This window comes from Pinus tabuliformis, chromosome 1_1 (assembly GCF_031772625.1).
Source record: "Pinus tabuliformis cultivar Carrire ecotype Pingquan chromosome 1_1, CPIR1, whole genome shotgun sequence".
NCBI classification, from domain to species: Eukaryota; Viridiplantae; Streptophyta; class Pinopsida; order Pinales; family Pinaceae; genus Pinus; species Pinus tabuliformis.
In genome coordinates this window covers 527,643,343-527,665,712 of record NC_142297.1, presented here as the reverse complement: position 1 = coordinate 527,665,712, position 22,370 = coordinate 527,643,343, and the positions used below count along the sequence as shown (strand labels likewise).

Sequence of the window (22,370 nt, the reverse complement as noted above, 5' to 3'; positions counted from 1 at the left end):
CCATGACACTCGAGCTTGGTTCACTTAGATGCAATAATGATTTTTTTCCCTAGTAACTGATTACTTCCACTAGAATTTATGTTGTGATTGTCAATTGGTTCAACAGCCCATGTTTGTGGCACCTTACCCACAGACACCCAAGCCATTAGAGGGGCATACTAGCACCATCAAGTGAAGTGTTGAAACTCTTGGGCCTCTTGGCAACACCAGCATACCAAACATGTACTAGAGCACTCCTTGCACCCAGGACGTTGTGCCTCTTTGCACTGGATTTGATGATTTTTTAGGATGTCATACCTGGACCCAGCATGCCCCAGGCTATTGAATTATGTAACTAGGTTCAGTCTTCATAATGACATATGTAATCATGATTTTATGTAATGAGAAAAATAAATTTATGTTTGTTACTCTTGAGGCATGGGTTTCATGCTCAAGGAAAATTATTTTTAGGTCAAGCTTTCATTGTGAGCTCCTAGGACTTGTCATTGAGTCTGCAAGTCATTAAGTCATTGTCAGGTATGAAAGACCCATTTGGGCATGTTACATATTGTAAAATGAATTTTATTTGTGTCAAAGATAGAGTCAAAAGACCCTCCAAGACCTTGTCCATGGGCTACAATCAAATGTGCCTCCTAAAGAAGCAAGTCAGCCTATCAAGAGGACATGTCAGCCTACAGACATGGGTAAGGAGCCTATATCTAAGAGGACTTAGCCTCATTCAAAGTCACACTCACAACACATAACAAGTTCAGTCAAAGAAAAAAGTTCAACAAGGAGAAGCTTTGACTTGGTCTTCGAGGGGTCTTGGTCAAGGGTCATAGGTCTTGGAATTCGTCAATTGAAGGTCTATAAGAGAAAAGGAATTCTTGTGGGTTTTCCTCTCAATTGGAGAGGTTTTGGCCCTGGCTGATCGCCTGTATCTTTTGTCCTTTGTCTTATTGTTCTTTATGGTTTCCCAGTTGTTTGATGAAGAAAACACTAATAGTCAACAAGTGAAAGAAGAAGCTAATCTAATGAAGTAAAAATACACCACAAACAGTTATCAAAAGCAGAGAAATCACCTACATTTGTTGCCCCTAGATTTCTCAACATGGTATTAGAGCTAAGGTGACAAGTCAAGCAAGGGCAGCTTAAAGAAGGACACTCAAGGGTCGAAGCACTACAAGATGATCAAGAGCATCAATCAACAAGAACGACCTTTCATCTCAAAGGCATCACAAGGGCAAGGATTACATCATCATCTTGAAGAAGAAAGTTACTAAAGAAGACCTCAAAACCCTAGTTCGTTCAGAGAAGGACTCTACGCTTGAAGCATTCTTGGGAACCTCAAGGAGAAGCAATCCTCAAAAGACCCTACCTCTATAATTGAGGCATCTTGAAGCCTCTACATCAAAGAAAGACAAGGAGAAGGCATTGTCATCATCATCAAGGAACTAAGGTGATATCCCCTTCTTTGAAGGATCAATTTTTAAGGAAGACAACTTCATCAAGAAGACACCTTCTATCATCATCAAGTTTCGTGTTTAGATACATATGGGATGAGGGGATATTTTGAGCCCTAATTTTCGCTTTCACATACTTTGCAAGGTCTTGAGCATCTTCTTCTCCCGGTTTGGTGACAAATCCTTTGACATGATCCATGACCCCATTTTCGATGAGATTTAGATCTGTCCTTTTCTTCCATGCAAGATAGTTTGAAACCCCAACCAATTTGTTATTTTCCTTGCAAAAAGACATTTTGATAGATTCAGATAAGGTCATATACTTACTTGATAGTATGCTCCTTTCTCCTTGTTGCTTCCTTGATGTTGATGATGATATAGAGAATAGAAAACTTTTCTTTGTTGAAGATAGTTTTCTTCAATAATGATCCTTGATCTCACAGAGAGGGAGATCCCTTTTGATGGTGAAGTCTTGTTGATGAGGATCAACGATGGCTTCTTGATCATGTCTTTAATGGCAAGAATCTAGGGTTTTGATGCTTTCTTGTAGATCTTGACTTCACTTCGATATCCTTCAAATTGTTTGGTTGTCCTTCTCGAGATCTGATCCATAACTATCCGTTTATATGATGCCCTTCCTTGACTTTGTCACCTTAGCTCTGATACCATGTTGAGAAATCTAGGGCATAGCAATTAAGTGATTTCTCTTCTATTAGTAACTACTTGTGAGCGCTTTTTACTTCTTTAGATAAGGATCTTCTTTTCCTGAGTTATTAGGGTTCTTCTTCATCAAATAGCTACCAATGCATAAACCATAAAGAGACAAGAGACACAAAATGTAAGTGATCAGCGAGGGCCAAAACCTTTCCTATTTGAGAGGAAATCCCAAACAAGTTCTTCTTATAGAGACTTTCATTGACGAATACCAAGACCAAGACCCTTGACCTATTCGCCACTCCAAGACCAAGACACAAAGCTTCCTCTTCTTACTTGAGTCAATGATTGTCAAACTATTTGCTTCTTCCTCTTTCTTGGCTTCCCTTCAAATCTCATATTCCTTTCTCAGCTTCTTGAATCAGGCCTGTAATATTTCAGACTTGGCTTCAGCTCTTAACTCAGTTATATGTTCTGAATTCCTTTGCTCTAGATGGAGGCTTCTATTATGGTAATAGAGCTTGAGTGGGCCCAATGGTTAAAAGCATGTGTTTCCTCCTAAGACGTCATAGGTTCAAAACCATAGGCGGGTAGAGTATGTATGCCTTCGTAGACTTAGCAGTCAAATAACTGTGCAGAGGTGGGTCCCTTGTCCCACAAACAAGGGGGTCTCCTACACCAATTTGGTGTATGGCTTAGTTGTGGCCTTAAAATTGGATAATAATAATAATAATAAAACTTGAGTACCACCCTAACTTTCTATATCGCTGACCTGTAATAACCCGTCTTCTTCTACAGCCCCTATATCTTACACGTGTAAAGAGCATCCACCCAAAATAGATCAAAATAAACTTGGTTATGTTCTCCTTTCCTTCACTTGGTGATAGGTTGCCTTCCTGATGAACCTCGCACTTCCTTTTACTTCAGACACTTCGTACTTTGTTCAACCCATGAAACAATCCTCCAAGCCATGCTGCCCTAGCCTCCCATGTCGTGGCCTCAAATTAGGCCTGCGGCTAGGGCTAGGACTTGAACACACAACAATTTAGGGCATATAGCAAACCCTTATAGGACAACGAGGGAGCCTACTTCAATCTCCTTCATGACAGCAGTGAGGATCTCCTTTTGAACGGTGTATTAGACAACAGTTGTCTTCTATGACAGCAAAGAGGATTAGGGCACGTCTGCTTCTTAATATGACAGTGTCCTGGATCTATGTGTAGGGCTTTCATGAGCTAGGGCATCATTCTCTAGGATTGAGTTTTTCCCTTAGAGATTCTTCTTTCCACTAAAACCCAAAACAAGTGGAGAAGAAGAAATCTCAAGAGAGTTGTGTGTACAAATGACTTGCAAGGCACTTGTATTTATACTAAAACGTGGAGCACAAGTGGGGGCAGTTTGGTTGCTGGCCGACCTTGACGAATTGTCCCATAACACAAATAAATTCATATCTCCATGAATACTTATCGGAATTGGATGATCTTTAGATCAATCCTACACCTCTCGATGAGAGGAATCCAAGAAAAATATCAGTTGCCATAAATAAGATGACCCACATGGAGTTTGGCCCTAGTTGCCAATTTTAAAAGTTGGCTTATAACCCAAGGGTTTCTTGTGATTTAACTTGCTAGTAGGGGCTTTTAGGCTAATATTATGACTCATCCTCCTCATATAAATAGAGGAGAGGACTTTCATTTTAGACATCATCATTTGGACTAGTTTGGCCTCTCTAGAAGAATTTTGGCCTTCTTGCATCTTTGGAAAGATGTGATCTATGAAGCATTTTGTCTATTGGAGCTATAATCTTGTTTTTGGAGAAGGTATATTGGATCAATAAAGGTTCTCCATGCATGTTATCGTAAGTGAGCCTTGGTGTTGAAAATTTCTGATTTGATGTCTAATGTATGGAATACATTGAAAATCTAGAGTTTTTATATTGCACCATTGTTGTTGAAGATAAATTGTATATAAGGTAGATATCAATATTGCGTGCATTACACGTGAATAATATGTACATGGCAATCCCCTTGGTGAATCTTTGTTGGCTCTCCCAAGTGAATTTTGATCCCTCACAAAGGTAATAGTTAGGATTTTGTTGCTAGGGCATCAAAATATCCTTACTCTATGTACATGGCAATCCCCTTGGTGAATCTTTGTTGGCTCTCCCAAGTGAATTTTGATCCCTCACAAAGGTAATAGTTAGGATTTTGTTGCTAGGGCATCAAAATATCCTTACTCCATTGCAAGGTTTGGCTAATCTAAAACATCAATAGAATCCATCAACCCAAGGACTAGGCATTGGCCTTGTCTTTTTGGTCATCAAGTCAACTTGTATCCACAAATTCAACTTTGTTTTCTCTCTCTTCTCTAATTCAGCCCTCTTAAGACAAGAGGCCTAATTAGGGCTTAGTACGAAATTGCTTGGGGAGGGAATTTTTGGGATTGGAAGGATTCAACACCAAGAGTAGAAGTGGTTGCTTCAAAATCATTCCTTTTGGTGACTAGCCCCCATTTTCCTACAAAATTTCTCTTACCCTAGTTATATTTCCCAAGGAGAAGCCCGAGTTTGGTCAAGCTTCAACTTGAGGGCTTCTAGAAGTTTTCATGTGCCCTTGCTTTGTTGATTTTCATTGTTGGGGACCCTTTCTCAGCACCTTGACTTCAGGACTTTCCATTTTCCATGCTATTGCTCAAATCCTAGGTCCAGTGTGCCCTAGTTGGCCTCTATATGGGATGTGAATTGCCTCTTCATCAATATTTGAGCCTTGTACCTAAGTTGAGCCATCCCTTGGAAGCCTATTGTGTCACCTTAAACCTCTAAGTCTAGAATATCTCCTGTAGGTGACTTATATAACGGGATTCCTCCCATTGGTGAAATCCATAAAGAGTAGGGTGTAGTGGCTGTGCCAACAATAGGCCACTACCTTATTGTTGTCACTTGGTCTAGTGTTTGCCTTGTAGGGTACCCCTCTACAAGGCCTGATAAATTTTGTGGCAACAAGTTGCACGCATTGAATCATAGAGGTATTTTGCAGGATGCAGATATGGGTTTTCTTATTGCAGTAAGGCAACAAGTGTGAGGAAAAATCAGCTGGTGCAGATCCAGAGTTTTCAGGGAGCCAAAATTTTCAGGTTCAAACTGCTGTAAAATTATGTATTTATCTGTGGGCCATATTCCCTGTTAAGGAGCCCTTATTTATTCAGAGAAATAAAAGGGAAGGATAAAATGGAATGTTTATATTTTCTGCTGTGTGATTGCTTTCCTACTTGTGCTTCTGCTGTCAAATTTCATGAGTTAAAAATGTGTATTTTATTCAGTGATTTCAGAAAATAGATTACTGGGATAAATAAATTTCTGGAACATAAATTTACTTGGGAAGAGATGGTATTTGGGAAATTATCAAAATGAAGACCATAATTTGAAGTTGTACAATAGCTATCGAAGAAGATCAAACATTTAACAAGGATTAAAATGCAGGACCAGATAGATCATTCAAAGGAAGACATAGAGGCCAATGACCAATTGATATTTCCCTTCCAACAGTATATTCTGTAAAACAAGCTGTCACTTAACTTTCAAATGTTTAACAAAACATATGATTGCTGTGGCACATACCAAAACTAAGGAATTAAAGGAAATAGCATTCTGCAAAGGTATGGGACAATGGTGGCCCAAGACAATTGAAGTTCAAACTTCATAATAATTTCAAGACTTGTCTACCAATAGCTTTGGAATTAAGATAACTCAATTCCACAGTAATTCAGTTCAATTTATCATGGCCTTCTAAATAATCCTAAGAGTCATAATTAATTTACAGTAACTTGAAAATGCAACACAATCTTGCACTTTATTAATTAGTGCAACTCCAATGTTGGTGAAACTTGTGCAAACATGGCATAACATTTTGAATATGCAAATTCAGTAGTGTGTGTATGTTAAGCTTTAAAAAGATTTGACGACAATGAGAAAAACTAAATATATTGTGTAAACCTTTTCTAAACTATCTGCCTCCTCTGCATACATAAGCTCCCTTGCCCTCGCATCCTTAAGCTCCTTCTCATATTTTTCCTATAGAAATTAGAAGTCATTTATAGTCAGCACCCACAATAATCTTAGCATAGTAGATAACTTCGAAAAGTAGTTTCATTTAGTAAAGCCTCTTCATTTATATATACGCCAGTTATCATGAATAGCAATACCAAATACAGGCCTCTTAAATCTTTATGCACTACTTGCTCTCTGATTGACAAACTAAAAGATAGAAAGAAACAACATAGGAAATTCTATTACAAATTTACAACCACAGACGACTAAGAGCAATCAAGATGAAACCATCTATCAGTGAGAACAGTGTTTTCAAACCTTCAATTTTTGTTTGTACTCAGCATAGATATGGGCATCTAAATCAGCTTGTCTCTGTTCAGCTGCATGAATTGCTTCAATAAAGTTGAGAACCAAAGAACCATCCTTTGAAATATCTTTCTCCTTTATACTTTCGATCCCTTCCTTTGCATCCTTCAAGTTTGAACATATATTCTATTACTAGATGAGAAATACACAAACAATTTGGTATCTATACATGACAAACTACATTCAGCAGAATGTGTTAAAAACAGCAAACATCGATGAATCAGCACGGTCCTAAAAAGCTTGACTCTAGATCTATCTGAGCATGTCCCATAATTAGCATCTAGAAAAAGAATCCTAAAGTTATCCATTCAAGAACCTGTCTAAGAAGTCAGCAAACTCACAGGCATCAACAATCAGAGAAACTTATAAAGCCGGGATAAAGGTTCTTGCCATGAGAGGACCTCTTTTAGCTCGGAGACGGACTTTGATTCACTATGATCCTCCATACTTGAAACTCCCTGCGACTTGTTACCATGCCCCTTTGGGAGAAAATCTGTATCAGAGTCCGTATCCAAGGGCTGTTGATCTTCAGAAGCAGCATCCTGCAAGGCAGTCATCATTCTATTACCCTGTTATATGATCTTTAGAAATGCATCAAAAGAACTCATCAAGAACCCCTATAACTAAAAATAAAACTTTGAGAAAAAATGCAGTGTCCTATAGCTCTTTTTCTTATGTATCCATTAACTGTAAGAACATTCAGACCAGAGGTCTAGTGATTAGTTGTTAAGAGCAGAGTTTCAACAATCGCAAGCATGCACACAAAAGGAAACATAATTAATATATATGTTGCAAATATCATTTCTGGAAATATATTGCTGAGGTTACAGAAAGAAACTTATCAGAAATATCAGGGAATATACTGGAAATTATTAGAAAATGTCAGCGAGAACAAACTCAGATCTAAAAATCTCTAAAAATGTCAGAGAAATTGGCAAGCTGACTTGGAAGAAATCAGAAATATCAGGAGACATTGGGGATGTTAACAACAATGAAATAACACAATGAACAAAGAACTATAAAGAAAGAGACATAATTGGGATCCAATAATAATTTTGACAGGATATGTATATTTATTTGTGGCTTCTGAAGCCTATTTGAGTATTCTCAACAAAATAAACATAAGTTAACACCTGTCAAATCAAATCCTTTATGGGACTCACCGTAGATTCAAAGTTTAAAACTTTAACATACAACTTCAAGTAAGAATATATAAATCCATAGCACACGACCAAAACACCCCCCATCAAGAGCATTTTCTGGAGCATGCTCTAGAGCTGCCTGACTGCACCCCCTGAAGTGAGTGCACTCCCAGGTGCTCTCAGGACCATTCACACATATGTACGGAACACTCCTGTAACCACTCCAGTCCTAGGCTTTTTCTGGTAAGTACCAATTTACCGATACTTTATTTTCAATGTTTCATTCACTCTATCCCATTATATTTAACACTAATTTTTTACACTTTACATTTTTTTGCATGACTTGTGTTATATATTTGACGCGAAATGGATCCAAAGCAACAATTGGGTGTGACACAAGTACAACAAAGGTTAAGCAAACACTGTAAAAACCAATGCAAATGTAAAGATGAAAAAGACAAATGACAAGAAAGGAGAATAAAGAATTAAATGAAATAGGAAAAATAGAATAGGAAAGAAGGCTGAGGAATATGCAACAGGAGGTCATTATTGTCAGGTTTCCTCTTGCCCCAGCTCTCCCTATTTCATCCATGGTTTTCTCTCAGAGGACTTTTTGCTTAGCCAAAAGAGGAAAAGGATAGGGAACCAAGAGCTGCATCGTAACAGAGACTAACAAAATGAGACACTGAGCCACATTCAAAGCCGGTTTCCCATTTCAGTTTCCAGGATAGACATTGTTTCAATTCTGCCTTGAATTGTGCTGAGATTTCTGTGTTTGTGGTGTTCAGCTTTGCATGTGAGATTGTCGCTCAGTGTCTCATTCATGTTTAAACATAATGGTAATGGCATCCATTATTTAAACAAAGAATTCACGCAAACGTAAATGGCATCCATTATGTGAGATTGTTTTATTCATGTTTAAACATACCGATGATCGCATCCATTATTCGAACAAAGAATTCCACGCAAACATATTGTTAGTTTCACTCAGGATTTTGTTTCCAACTGGAATGTTAATGAATGTTAACAGCTTTAGAACAATCACCATCCATCCAGAGCTCCAATGAAATAAAGGGCAGAGAATTTTTATTTGTTGGGCATTGTTTCTATTTCCAGTCCCTTGTAACCAGCAATCCTGTCTTCCCGACTGTCGGCATTGTCCTTGAGTCAAATTTTTAGTTGCTGGAGCACACTATATCTTTTCCCCATCTACTGCTCATCAGCCTAGGTTGTCTTACCTCTTGCTGGGTAAGACAAACCCAAGTTAAGTGCAAACCCTAGTTAACTCCCTCATTTTATTGTCATTCTTGTTTGTATTTTTTCTCCTCCTCTACCACTTTTTCCCATTCTTTCTTCTTGCTCATTTTATCGCAAGTTGTCCATCTAAGATGGTGTTCTTCTAGATTATCATTCCACTTTTGGTTTTCATGGTGTTGGTGGAGGGTAGGCACAGAAGGGAATAAATGGAAGAAGAGAATAGTGGTCACACTCATAGTGACCCAATGTATGATGAGGAGGAAGGATTTGAAGGGGAAGGGGATGAAGAGGGCACTGTAATGCAAGAGGGAAAGGCTGCATTGAGACCCTCATGGAAATTTGTGACAAAACTTGGGGGTGAGGATGGGAGGTGGTGGAATCTTCAAGTTTTTATGCCCTATGATTGTCATGGAGGAAAACCTTATAGTGGTACATATACCCATGTAAAGAGGCATCTTTGTGGGGTAATGGACAATGATGAAAATAAGGATGCCATAGGGATCTAAGTTTGCCATAAGGTCTCAATAGAACAAAGGCAAAAATACATCCAAATAGAGGAGGCTACACAAAAGAAAGCAACAAACAAAAACTTCAGTCCGATGCAAGTGCAACCTCTAGATTTTGTGGCCACACTCATCTCCTCTTGGTACTTATAGAACCTCTGAATCTACAAGACCAATAGCAGATTTCCTAAATATTGGTGGCACGGATGATGTGTATGCAAAAGTGGTCCAGTTTCTTTGTGCTTACAGTATATCATTTAAGGTGCTTCACTCTCCCTACTGGCATGATTTGGTTAAGCCCATCAATGATACCCCAAAAGAATACAAGAGCCCCAACTATGAGAAAGCTAGAACTTTGTTATTAGACAGAGAAAAAAGCAAAGATTCATAGAGCTTTGACAAGGCTTGCAGATGAGTGGGCAGATTGTGGGGTATCCATTATATCAGATAGTTGGGTAAATGTTAGAAACCAACATTTGATAGATGTTCTTGGAGTTTCTGCCAGTGGCGTAGTGTTTCTTGCAAGCCATGACTCCTCCATAACTGCATCTTCACAAAACATTGCTGATCTATTGAAAACAATTAATGGTGTTGGTCTTAATAATGTGGCTCAAGTGATCATTGATAATGCAGCAAATTGTAAGGGGGCGGGAAAATAATAAAATTCATTGAACAGACTAATTCACACATCTTTTGGTCTGGGTGCTTGGTGCACACATTTAACCTTTTAATGCATGATACTGTGAAGCATAAAGAATGTGGATGGATTCATCAGACATACAAGAGATGGAAGTGTTGCACTCAATTTTTCAAAGTTCTGGGGAAACGGAAGTGCCAAATTTTTTCAATTGGATCGGGTCATCTATCAGCAGTCTACATGTCATTGTAAACCCATTTTGCAAGTTATGTAATGTGAATGATCCTAGTAAGACCTTGAATGTATGTAACAATCTAGGTAGGCCTATAATTTTGGCGATGAATTTCATCCTAGGAGTTTTTTTAACCTCACTGATTACCTGTGTTTTAAACACGGCTAATCAAAAGAGCTTTTTCCCTCTAGCGTAAACCCCCAAAGCTAGGGTGAAACTTATTATCGAAGTCTTAGGTGAGTCCTAGCGTTTTTAGTCGAGTCTGATGTAAAAGTGATTTGGGAATAGTTTAGGCTAGTTGGCTTAATTATTTTATAACAAATCACTTGGTCTACTAGATCGCATTGTGTCGCAGATGGGTTATGTGTTTTGAGGATCTAAGCCAGATGTGTATTCTCCCTTTTAGGATTGTAAATGTAAAATATTATGTATTAGAGGGTGGAAAAATAATTAAATCCTCTCATGTGTAAATTAATTAAGTTTTATAGCAAAATAAAATTAAATCCTAAGCCAGAAAATTAATTAATAATAATAGAGTCAAAATTAAATTGCCTTAGGAAAAATAATCTCCAAGTGGAAAAATTCATGGGTCTTAAAGGAATCAATTTTTAAAGGTCTTCTACCAAGGGAATATTGTATATTTCAAGAAAATTTGGACCTTGGTGGTTAAGTAAAAGTCAATTTTATGAGGAAATTAGCTCTAAATAATTAATTTTGAGCTAATAAAAAAGGAATTAAAAGATAAATTCGAAAATTCCTCAAAAATAAAAAATCAAAGGCCAAGATTAAAAGATCTTGAAGTGTTGATCAACAACCAAGATTATTTTGGCAAGAATAACTAGCTGTTATTTTTCCCCTTGGAGGATAAATCTATAAATTAGAGTCATTTTAGTCTCTAGCATCTTGATCTCTGGCTAGAAAATTGTTGTTGAAACATTTGTGTAACTATTTGTTAGAAAATCAGCAAGGCAGAAAGATTTTCTTATATGGATAATTACTTTTGATGCTTTTATCTTTGTGTTCTTCTTTATCTTTTATTTCATCACGCAATTACCAAAATAATAACACGAGGGAAACAAATGTAGGTGGACAGCTAAGGCAAAACCCCTATCTATGGTAAAACCCAATCAACGATCCTTCCTTCAATAGTTTCTCAAGATAGTCTAAGACTCTAGACCCACGCAGAGATTCCCTCCACACCAAGTCACCCCTCAATCCTTCTTGCAGATGACAACCCTTCACAACCAACTTCGACCTGGCAGCGTTAGCAACAGCTTTGACCAAGTAGCAGCTTCGAGCCTTCGACCCAGCAGCAATAGCCGCAGCAGCTTCAACCAAACTTGATGAACTTCGATCTCCCTTGATACACCTCAAAATTGAGTGAGATTTGTCCCAAATTTTCGATCTTGAGACCTTCTATCTTCCTCCATAAACTCGCACTTCTTTCCAGCTCCTTTTCCAACCCTTAAACAATTTCACACTTTTCCAGCTTCCAACTTTAGAGATCGAACTATGTGAGAGAGAATGAGATGCTCCAAATGAATTTGAACTCCTTGTATTTATAGCCTTCCAGGGAAGACAAATTACCTGTCTTGAGGTCGACTTGGTGTGGAGTAGACAAAATTCATTTTTGACTCAAAAATAATTCTTTTTACATGATTTGAAAACCCAAGAAGGGTCTCTTTAAATGTATAATGACTCAAAACAAATCCTAGAAGACCTCAATGGGGACTTTGACCTAAAACATGATGACCCAAGCACGAAACCCATGCTTTAAATCATAGATATAATAATAAAATATTTTCTTCATTCTTTTGATAAGTGAATCTCAAATACATTAATGAAGCCCTTACCTCCATTTCTCCCCTACCTTCTACCTATCCCCTCGCAACAGCCTTTCTCTCCTTTATTTAGGCCTGTCACGGCCCTCTCCCATCCCTCTGTTACTTTCTCAATCTCCTTTGAGCCTTTTCCTTATCCTCCTCTATTGTAATTCTCCTCTCTCCTTCCGCAATATTATCCTTCTATGGATTTATGGTGTCCCCTTGCTGCTTCACGACGGCCTCTCCCTTGCCATCCACTGCCCCTCATTCCTCACGGCAACCCTTCCTCTACCTCTGCAAGGTTTCCTTCCCTTTATTGTGAGCTTTCCTGGTCTTCTCCTCCTTGGTCGTGGGCATCATTGCCCTCATAACCCTTTCCTTGACTTCCTCCTTATCTCCTTTTGTTCTATTGTCCCTTATCTCCTTTTTACAACCCTCCTTATCCTCTCTTGTGGCCTCTAAGGCCTCCCCTCTCTCAACTCTAGCCCCCTCTCACTACTGCGTTAGCCTTATTAAGCCCTTTCTAGCCATACCCATTGCCATGAGTGCCTCTATTTGTCTATACAGGTATCACTGAAATTTTTATGCAAAAACAATGGGACTATTGTGTGCTCACAATATACTAACACTAGAGGAGACTTGGCAAGGACACAAAGCACTCATGGGTTTACTCCTCTAACCTCACCGTTTCACACTCCAGCTACCGAAACATTCATATGAAGTGGCAAACTAAGGATTGAATTTGACTCGCACATGCTCCTACATTATGTTTACATTTGGTATTTAAAATCATTAGATTGTGTGAATAAAAGAACCTAACAAGGTTGTCTTCGTTGTTTCTTACATGCAGGTATTGCATCATCAATTTGAAGGAATAGTCACTAAAAGCACTGAAAAATCTTTACATCTGAAGCAAGAATAAATTTTGAAGGACTCTTGCATAAAAGTTTCATGTTTAAAGGCTTAAAATATATATACATATATATAATCAAATTTGATCACACATAATTTACGAACAACCTTAATAGGCTTTCTTAGGTCTGGTGCAGGGTTCTTCATCACTTAAATATATTGTTGTGCTTGTATCCTTACAGCTTGAGGATTGGTGTTTAAAGTGGAAATAAAACTGCATTGATATCATAAACTACACTTAGATCTAGTTTTGGGTTCTCTCTCTAACCTGATCATTGTTAGCAATCCCATATACCTCTAGTTATTTGTGTTTGTCTCATTTCCATTTCATGTGTTCCTAATTGCCATTTCCTTAAGTAATGAGCATGGTATTGTTGTGCTTCATCAGCATATCATCGAAAGAAGACTTGTAATATTGTGTTTCATATGATATTTCATAAGCTTGGTTACAGGTAATTTAACATCTTTTACATTGAAGCATTTTGACTACTTGCATTTCATTAGCATATCATTGATTTATGAGCACCGTTAACTTTGCTTGCAAAGTTACATATCTCTTGTACTTGCCACTCAATTTTATCATGTGATATTGCTATATGGTGGAAATGCATTGCTTTATCATTCTTGCAAGCTATCTCTTGTTCATGTATTAGTCTTGCATCTCATACTAACCTTTCTAGGCAACATTGTTGTTTCTATAACTTGTGATCTCTAATTTGTGCAAGTATCTTACTTTTAGAGCATTAATATTAAGGCATTGGTCTCTAAACAAAGTATCTCATTAGGTGTCCTTATAATCTCATCAAATCCATCTCATCCCCCACTAATAATATCTCTTGCTAATTCTAATAAAGTCATATCGACAACAATTGTCTTTCTTTTCAAATCTCCTAGAATTTGTTGTCCCTATTGTCGCACAAAGTATCTAGGCACCACGACAATGCTCAGAGTAAGGGTTGTCACAATAATCCTTACTCACTCCCTTTAGAGTCTCTCTTAGACAAGTCAAAGGGGGATAGTCTCTAAGGTGAACGAATGATAAAAGCTCGTGGAACACAAGCTCTAGGAGACTTAAAGATGGACAACTTGACGAATGTAAATGAGTCTTGATTAACTCAAATGAATAGATTAAATGCTAATGTAACCAAAACATGACCACAAGATAGAAATGATTATAGACTAGTGCCTTTATGTTCAATTAATCGTAGATTAAGTAAAAACAAGTTATCCAGAACAATTTTCCAATATGTGACGAACAGTGACAATAATGAATGATCAATGTAAACGCCCAAAACCGCAATATGCAAGAGATTCTAGATTTAAAATAATTTTCATTAATGACCCAAATCTAGAATTAATTAACTTCCTCCTATTGCCAATATAAATTTTTGAAACATTAATCGCACTTGACAATAGAGAAATATTACCACAAAATGACACCAAGGAAATTTATGTAATCAATTCAATTGTTCCTTAGGAAATTAATTAAATGTGGTAAATCAAAAAATCAAAATCTTTTAATATGACAAAGTAAATCAAAAGGGTTAATAAATTGAAATTTTAATGGAACATAAGCCACATTAAAAAATTTAATGTGAAAGCGCAAATCCTCTTTTAATTTAATTCCTTAGTCAACAGAATTTAAAAAAAAAAAATAGATTTTTTTAAGTGTTTTAGATTTTTACTTTTTAGAATTTTTTTAGATTTTTTTATGTTTTTTAAAGTTTTTTGAATGTGAATAAAAATCAAAATCAAAATCATAAAAAGATATCGAAAAAATGCAAAACAAAATAAAATCAAATTAAACCAAACAAAAAAAAATCAGAACTTCAAACTAAAACAAAATTAAACAAAGTTTCAAAAGAGAATGAAATCGGATTTCGAAACTAAACCTAAAACCCTAATGAAATATAACAAGTAGAAATAAACAAAACAAAACAAACAAACAAACAAAATAAAAAAATCAAACCTAAATCATGCATATACAAGTGAAGTAAGAGGTCGAAGCGATTGCTTGTCTTGTGTGACTGCAAGTAGGCGTTGACAGCAAAAATATGGAGAAGATTGCGCGCAGGTGAAGGAGCTAGACAGAGGATGAGGAGATCCGCAGAAGAGAGGAGAAGAATGGTAGGATGCACGGACAGCGAGGAGGGCAGTGGATGAAGGGAAACGCAGAGAGATGGTGAGGTATGCTGGCAACAATATGGCAGCGGACTTTGTTTTCTTGCAAGTTGACGGATGCAATCGCAGTGGAATGGAGATAGCGAAAGAACGATGACAAGGTTGTGCACGCTGCAAAGAAGAAATAGGCCAGCGGATTGAGGAATAAAGCAACAACAATTTGCGTATGAAGGAGTTGAGAGATGGAGAGATAAGGGAAAGCAAGGGTGAGCTTAAGGCTTTGAGATGGATGCAGGTCGAAGAAGGTGAAAAAAGCAAGTAAAGAGGAGAGGTCGTTTGCAGATTCGTGGAGAATGCAGGCAAGAGCAAAAGGTTGTGGGCCTTGTAAAAAAAAAATTGAATTTTTTCTGCAGCAAAGAAATTGAAAACCCCAGGCAACAGACAGGTAGCCAAAGAACCGAACAGAAATTTCCAAATTAAGATGTTATACTTCTACTTAAGATTTATCAGTGAAACTCTTATAAAATTTATTTCCAAATAAATAAAAAAATTAAAACCCTTAGACTGCAAAAATCTGGATAATATCCCTACAAAAATGATTGAGCCCAAATCTTAGGACCTATTTCTAGCTTCAGATCAAACTTCACCTTCAAATCTGCAACTTTTACCTGAAAACAAAAAACACCCAGAACCCAAATATACAAAAAATAAAAAAAACCCCATAAACCCAAGTCAGAAAACCCAAAACCTTTTACAGATCTATGCACAAGAATGGCATATCTATCAGATCTGAGGAGTGTCAGTCCAACTCCACTTCCAGATCTGTGGAGTGCGAATCCAACTCTACTCCCAAATCTGATAATCTAAGGCTCTCAACAGCGAGATTCATCAAATTCACACAAAAAAAATTAAATTTTTAAATTTTAAAGGAAGTGTTTATAGCTCAAAACCCTTCATGCATCATCAATAAAAATTTTATGATAAGCCCAGGATTAAATTAAGTTGGGCTCTTCAGAAAACATGAATCGGGAGTTGGTTGGTCCAACGAAAAACTCCTCCAAATGCCCGATGATCTAAAAAATCAAGATTTTCTTGCAAAACTCAATCCAGCCATTAAAATAGAGCGAGAAAATGATGGTAAAATTCAGAGAAATAAAGATACCTGCTATTATATTCAAAATTTAGATTATCACTTAAACCCCAGCGACTAAACAAGATACCAGTACTCAAATCACCCTTCAACAACTATCATCAATGGCTAAAAAAAAATTACGCATGAAAACGACACATCTTACAGTATTTCCATGAAGAGTAACACCGGTGAAAATTAACCCCAAAGTCTTTCTTTATTATTCAAAAAAAAATATTACACGAGAGCTTTTCACTTAGCACATGACTCAAAGGTCGGATGGATCAACTGACAAATGACTTCCTATTTAAAGATAAATCCTCCAATGGCTAGTTCGAGTGATCCTCGTCAAGGAAATCTCAACCATTGACGCGGATTAGAAGTTCTTTTAATATCATCCGTCGAAATATTTAAATATTTGGAGAAATTTAAAATTTTCAATTAAATGATTTTAATTAATTTTTTGAATTAATTTCCCCAAAATTTTGACTTTGACTTAACCCCAGGGATCAAAGGCTTAAAATTTATCAAAATAATTAATTTACCTTAGTCCCTGGACCTCTTAAAATTTAATTTTTAAGGACCGACGAATTTTGCCTTTGGAGAATTTGAATTTACCTAGGATCTAAAATTAGTTAAATTTGTCTTAGGATTTTAATTAATTTTTTACCAGAAAATTTAATTAATTAACCTATGAAAGGATAAATTATTTTTCCAACCCTCAAAACACTTTACATCATGATTTTCATATTTTTGACATCTCAAGGGGGAAAACCCATTTGTAAAAGACCCTCACAGACTACCCATTTCTGCAACACAAATATAATCCCGCAAACCAAGCAATTTGTAATAAAATAACCTAACCAAATAATTAGGATTATTTTGAGATCGCTTTTACATAGACTCTATCTAGAATACTAGGACTCGTCTAAGATCCCAGTGACAATCCACTCCGGCTTTGGGGTAAGACTGAAGAAAAACTCTACTGACCATCCGAAAATGGATTGGTGAGACAAAAAACCTCCCAGAAAGTAGATCGTCACCAGAAAGTAGGTTTACCTAGGAAATTACATACATGACACAGATTTTCTGAGATTATTTACATCACATACATGCAAAATGGATTTACATTATAACATGATGATCAGGCTAATGATGAAAGTTGGATGGCACAGACACATCAATCAAGCGCTATCCCTTTTGCGAAAAAAGGGGGTGTACTATTATGGGTCGTTGACTCGTAGTGGTTAACAATTACAACAAGTTTTCCCCTCATTATCACCTTGAGAAACTACCCCCCTTGACTTAGCTAGGAGAGAGTCTAAACAGAGTAAGTAGGGATCAAAGTGACAGCCCCTACTTTGAGCGTTGTGCCTGAGGCGACAACAGGAAGCAACTCATTAAATATGTCACAGGGCATACAAAGTTCGACTACTTTTATAGCACTTACTCCAAGTTGCAATTGCTTAAGCTTTCAAAAACTATATTTGCAACTTATTACCTCATCTCTAAGCACCTAGTGAAGGTGAGATAAGCTTTAATTGATAAGGTGACATGTGATTTAACAAATGAGATGAGAATTGATAGAGATGGTGCTAAAGTAGTGAAGGATATTGTTCTTGGCAGTTACTTTTGGTCACATGCTAAATATCTTTTGCAATTCACCAAGCCATTATTACATTATCAAATTTGCAAATTCAAATTTGATAATTGGGGAGGTGTATGAGCATATGGATAGCATGTTGTCGTAGATGAAAGATATTATTAAGCCTAGAGATATCACCTTGTACAATTATATTCATGCAAAGGTCGAAAAATGATGACAAATGCTAAACATTTTATTGCATGCCTTAGCATATCTTCATACACCTAAATATTATCATGTATCATGGCTTTCAACACCATAACCTTGTGGGGGGGCCAAGAGAAAGCCACACCACGATCCAAAGGTTTTGGTTGGTTATATGAAAGAATTGGATAAATTAGTCCCTGATCGGGAGTCTGACACCATACAGAAGCAATTGAGCTACTATATCTTTGCCACTAGGGCATTTGGGACCAGTCATGCCATTAGAGATCGAGGGAATTTGTCTTCTCTCAAGTGGTGGAACATGCATGGAGGTAAAACTCCACGTCTAAAATGTTTGGCAATACGAGTGCTCTCGCAAATCGTGAATGCTTTTTTTGCATAGAGGTGTTGGAGCCCCTATAGTTTCACTCGCAGTGTTACAAGAAACAAGTTAAATGCAAATCGAGCAAATAGCTTGCTTTATGTTCATTACAACTTGTGATTGTTGTCCCATTACTCTGAGGCAAAGAAAAACAAAGACTTTAGAATTTGGGACAAAAAAATAGAGGAGGCAAATTACGAGGATGGAGTGTTGTATTTAGAGCAATTGGAAGGTGCTCTTATCCAAGATGATGACAATCGTGTTGAGATGCCACCCCATCCACTGCCATGGTCCCCATGTTCCAGTCTTCAACAACAATAGTAGCTTCAATTTCAAGTCCACACCCACCATCTTCTTCACTGCCACCACATGTAGGCTCGAGTAGTGGTCGTGGTGGTGTAAGGAGAGATTAGTAAACAGATTTACAATTCACTACTTTTTGTCATAGTCTAAAGATGATAGATCAGAGTCTTAGACTTTAGTGTTGTAAATTTGAACCTTTCAGTCTTCCTAGTTCAGTTATTGTCATGTAACGCTCGTTACATGTGGGAAGCAGCAAATGTTCAAACCAGTGTTACACAAAGCAAGCACGTTTTTTGGAAACAAAGCATCAAAAGTGTAATTTTCAAAAAATCTTTGAAAGTGAAGTGTCTGGGAAGCATTTATATATATATATATATATATATATATAGTAGAAAAAATTTAAGTCTGGTAGCCCTTCCTAGGTTTCAAAGTTTTGCATAAATTTGATACCCATAGTCCCAAACTAGTAAGACTAGTATTAAAACTTTTCATGCAATTTATTTAAAACACATTTGAGCTACCTGTACAATTTAGTTTCAGCTAATACACAAGCACACACACATAAAAAATTTACGTAGTTTGCACAACTGTTTTTGGTCCAATGACCCTAGAAAAACCCACAAGGGGAAAACCTATCAATGGAGAATTTATTGGCTTTAAAGGAAATTGATTACACAACCGAAATAGGGCAACTTATCTCCCTGCTTGGTGATGTCTCTGCTTAGGAATACACAGGAACTCATGCCCAACACAATCATAAAACATAGTTGTGATATGCCTTGAAACCTATGCTTAATGTCACCTTACAGTGTTTCAATTCCTGTGCCAAGAATAGCATAAATATTCTCTAAACTTCAAGGCTCAGTTCTGAACATTCGGCCTCCTGGATTCACGTTGAAAGTGCACTCACATCTTGTTGGAAAATGTGATTATGTTTGGTCTTCAATAATGTACATGAGTCATTATGTAATGTACTTGTCAAAAGAATAAAGAAAATAATTTTTATTATTATTATTGTCACTTATTAAAGCATGGGTTTCATGCTTGGGTCACCATGTTTTAGGTCAAAGTCCCCATTGAGAACTTCCAGGTTTTATTCTGAGTCTATAGAATTATTTTACATTTCAAGAGACCCTTCTTGGGCTTTTGAATCATGTAAAAGGGTTAAGTATTGATTCAAATATGAATTATGTAACCCCCACGCCATGTCATCCCAAGGGAATGTCAAGTTGGCCTAAGGACCCATTCGACCCCACAAGAAGCCTATAAAAGGAAGCACATAGAATTCATTTGCAGCATCATTCCCTCAGCAAGTTCGAAATCTCTTGTTGTTGGGTAAAAGTGTGAAGTTCTCTTGTAGCTGGGAAAAGGTGGAAAGTTTGTTGCCGGGAAGCCAAAGTGAATGCAAGTTTGGGTGAGTCTAAGGAGACAAAGAAAATCGAAATTTTGGTGGTGATCTCTCTCTGTTTTGTGCTCTAGATTGGGAGATCGAAGTCTTCCAAGTTGGATTGCTTCCGGAAGCTGTTAGTTGCCGTGAGATGCTACCCTAGTTGAAGTTGTTGGAAAGAGGTCGAAATTCTAGGAGGCTAACTTGGTGTGGAGGGAAGGTCTAGTCTTGGTCTAGGGTGAAGAGTCTCAAAGATTACTATTGAAAGGAAGAATTATCGTGATTGAGTTTTCCCCTCGAGGGGGGTTTTGCCTTGGCATGTGCCTACATCTGGTGTTTATTGTTTTTTTGTACTGCTACTTCTGGTAATTGCTTGATGAACTAAAGAAAGAAGATATAAAAAATCTTAATAATAAGAAACATCACAAGTAATTATCAAGATTAAGAAAATCTTAACTGGCTTTCTGAATGTCTAACATGGTATCAGAGCTTTGGTGAAGAAAAGGAAGAAAAAGGCAATCTCAAGCACTTGATCTATTCATAGGTACTATCTCAGGGAAGCAGACTATCATATTCAACGAAGATGTCTAACTCAATCAACAGTGAAAAAAACTTGAAGGAGCATTTTACTTCAGATCCTGGAAGAAGAGGATTGACCTAATCCTCGAGAAGAATAAGGTATTGGGTTTGGTAAAAGGAAATGTAAAGAAGCCTACAAAAGATGCCAGTGATGCCAACAAAGTGAAATTCAAGGATTTAGAATTGGTGGCTATGACTCTGATGGTAGAAGGGATAAAAGACAATCTTGTCCCATTCATATCTAACATCAATCATGCTTAGGAGATGTATGAAGCCTTGTCGAAGTTGTTCACTATTAAGAACATTGGTCAAGTAGCAAGTTTGAAGAATGAGCTGAGGACTACGAAGATGACTAAAGAAGATATTATAGCAACCTTCTTTGTGAAGATAAGTATTTCATGTTTTTTCAGTTTTGGGTTCATGTACTCATTCAGTTTTGATTATATTAAATACTAATCATTGTTCTCCCTCTGTTGTCTTGATTAGGAAAAACATCTACAAGGAGGATCTCTCAAGACAAGGTTAGTCAAGAAACAAAGGAAAAACATCTGCAAGAAGGAGAATCTCTCAAGACAAGGTTAGTCAAGAAACAAAGGTATGCTTTGAATACATTGATTGAAAGGATTATTCATCTGATGATCTATTACTAACTTTGTTATGACTAGTTGTATTGAATCTTAGTGATTCTTGTTTGGATGATTCGACTCTTGATAAATCTACCCACCCACTCTTATCTGATTTTATAGAACCCTAGACAAGTTCTAGAAAACCCTAACCGAAGGGTATGCTAATGTGAATGTATGAAATCCTAAGCTGCTTAGGATATTGTGAAATGTTAGTTGAAGCTTTTATTGATGATATCATGTTTGGGATTTTGGTATGATCGAGAAATCCTAACTTGTTAGGATGGAATGATAAAGTCTAAAATCTCGGAACCTTTGAATTTTTGGTAATGTACGGTTTGCTATGTTTCTACATTGGAACTCTAGGTCCTTGGGGTTTGGTGGAATGCGTGAGCAAAACCCTTACATTGTCTTAGAAATGTTTTTTGTTTATGTGTGTTTGCCTTATCAAACCCTAGTGTAATCAAGATGATTGTGTGTCTAACTCTTATTTGATATTGTTGTGAAGTTGGGTTTTACTGACACATGACGTGAAATATATTTGCATGATGATGAAATCTCGGGATATGTCTTTTTGGTTAAAATCCTAAGTTGGTCTAGGTCGGATGTATTCATATTGTTGGACATATGATATGCTTATGTATCGTTATAAATTCCTAGATATGTGTGTTCACCTAGGCATTGATGGTCGTAAGTCTTAGGATTTAATGGTGTTGACACCTAATCCTTGTGATTGGGTGAATTATTGTAAATAAATAATTGAGAAATGTGAACAGTCATCGAGAGATGAGCTGAACAGTCATCGGGAGATGAGCTGAACAGTCTCTCCCTCATGTATATAACAGACCTACCTGATTGAATGAATAACACGAATCAGTTTTTGTTTTGTGGAGTTACTGCTTGGCCTGACATGGTATCAAAGCCAGCTCCCGAAATTAGTTTTTGTGTAACTCCTAGTGTCAGTTTCCTGTCTATATTCTGCCTGGTTACCTGAAGCCTGCTCCAGGCAGTGTCATATACGTTTTTTGATATTGTATCTGTTTT

The 22,370-nt window shown here is 37.0% G+C and overlaps 1 protein-coding gene across 1 annotated transcript in view; it reads right to left on the bottom strand.

Moving 5' to 3' along the window:
• LOC149214099 (uncharacterized) overlaps positions 1-22,370 on the bottom strand; it is a 231,856-nt gene that overhangs the window by 84,019 nt on the left and 125,467 nt on the right. Inside the window, exons 3-5 of the mRNA XM_089392186.1 lie at positions 6,909-7,049; positions 6,460-6,612; positions 6,088-6,165 (exon numbers count right to left, since the gene is read on the bottom strand). Coding sequence (XP_089248312.1) covers positions 6,088-6,165; positions 6,460-6,612; positions 6,909-7,049 — 372 coding nt within the window. The remainder of the gene's footprint in view (positions 1-6,087; positions 6,166-6,459; positions 6,613-6,908; positions 7,050-22,370) is intronic.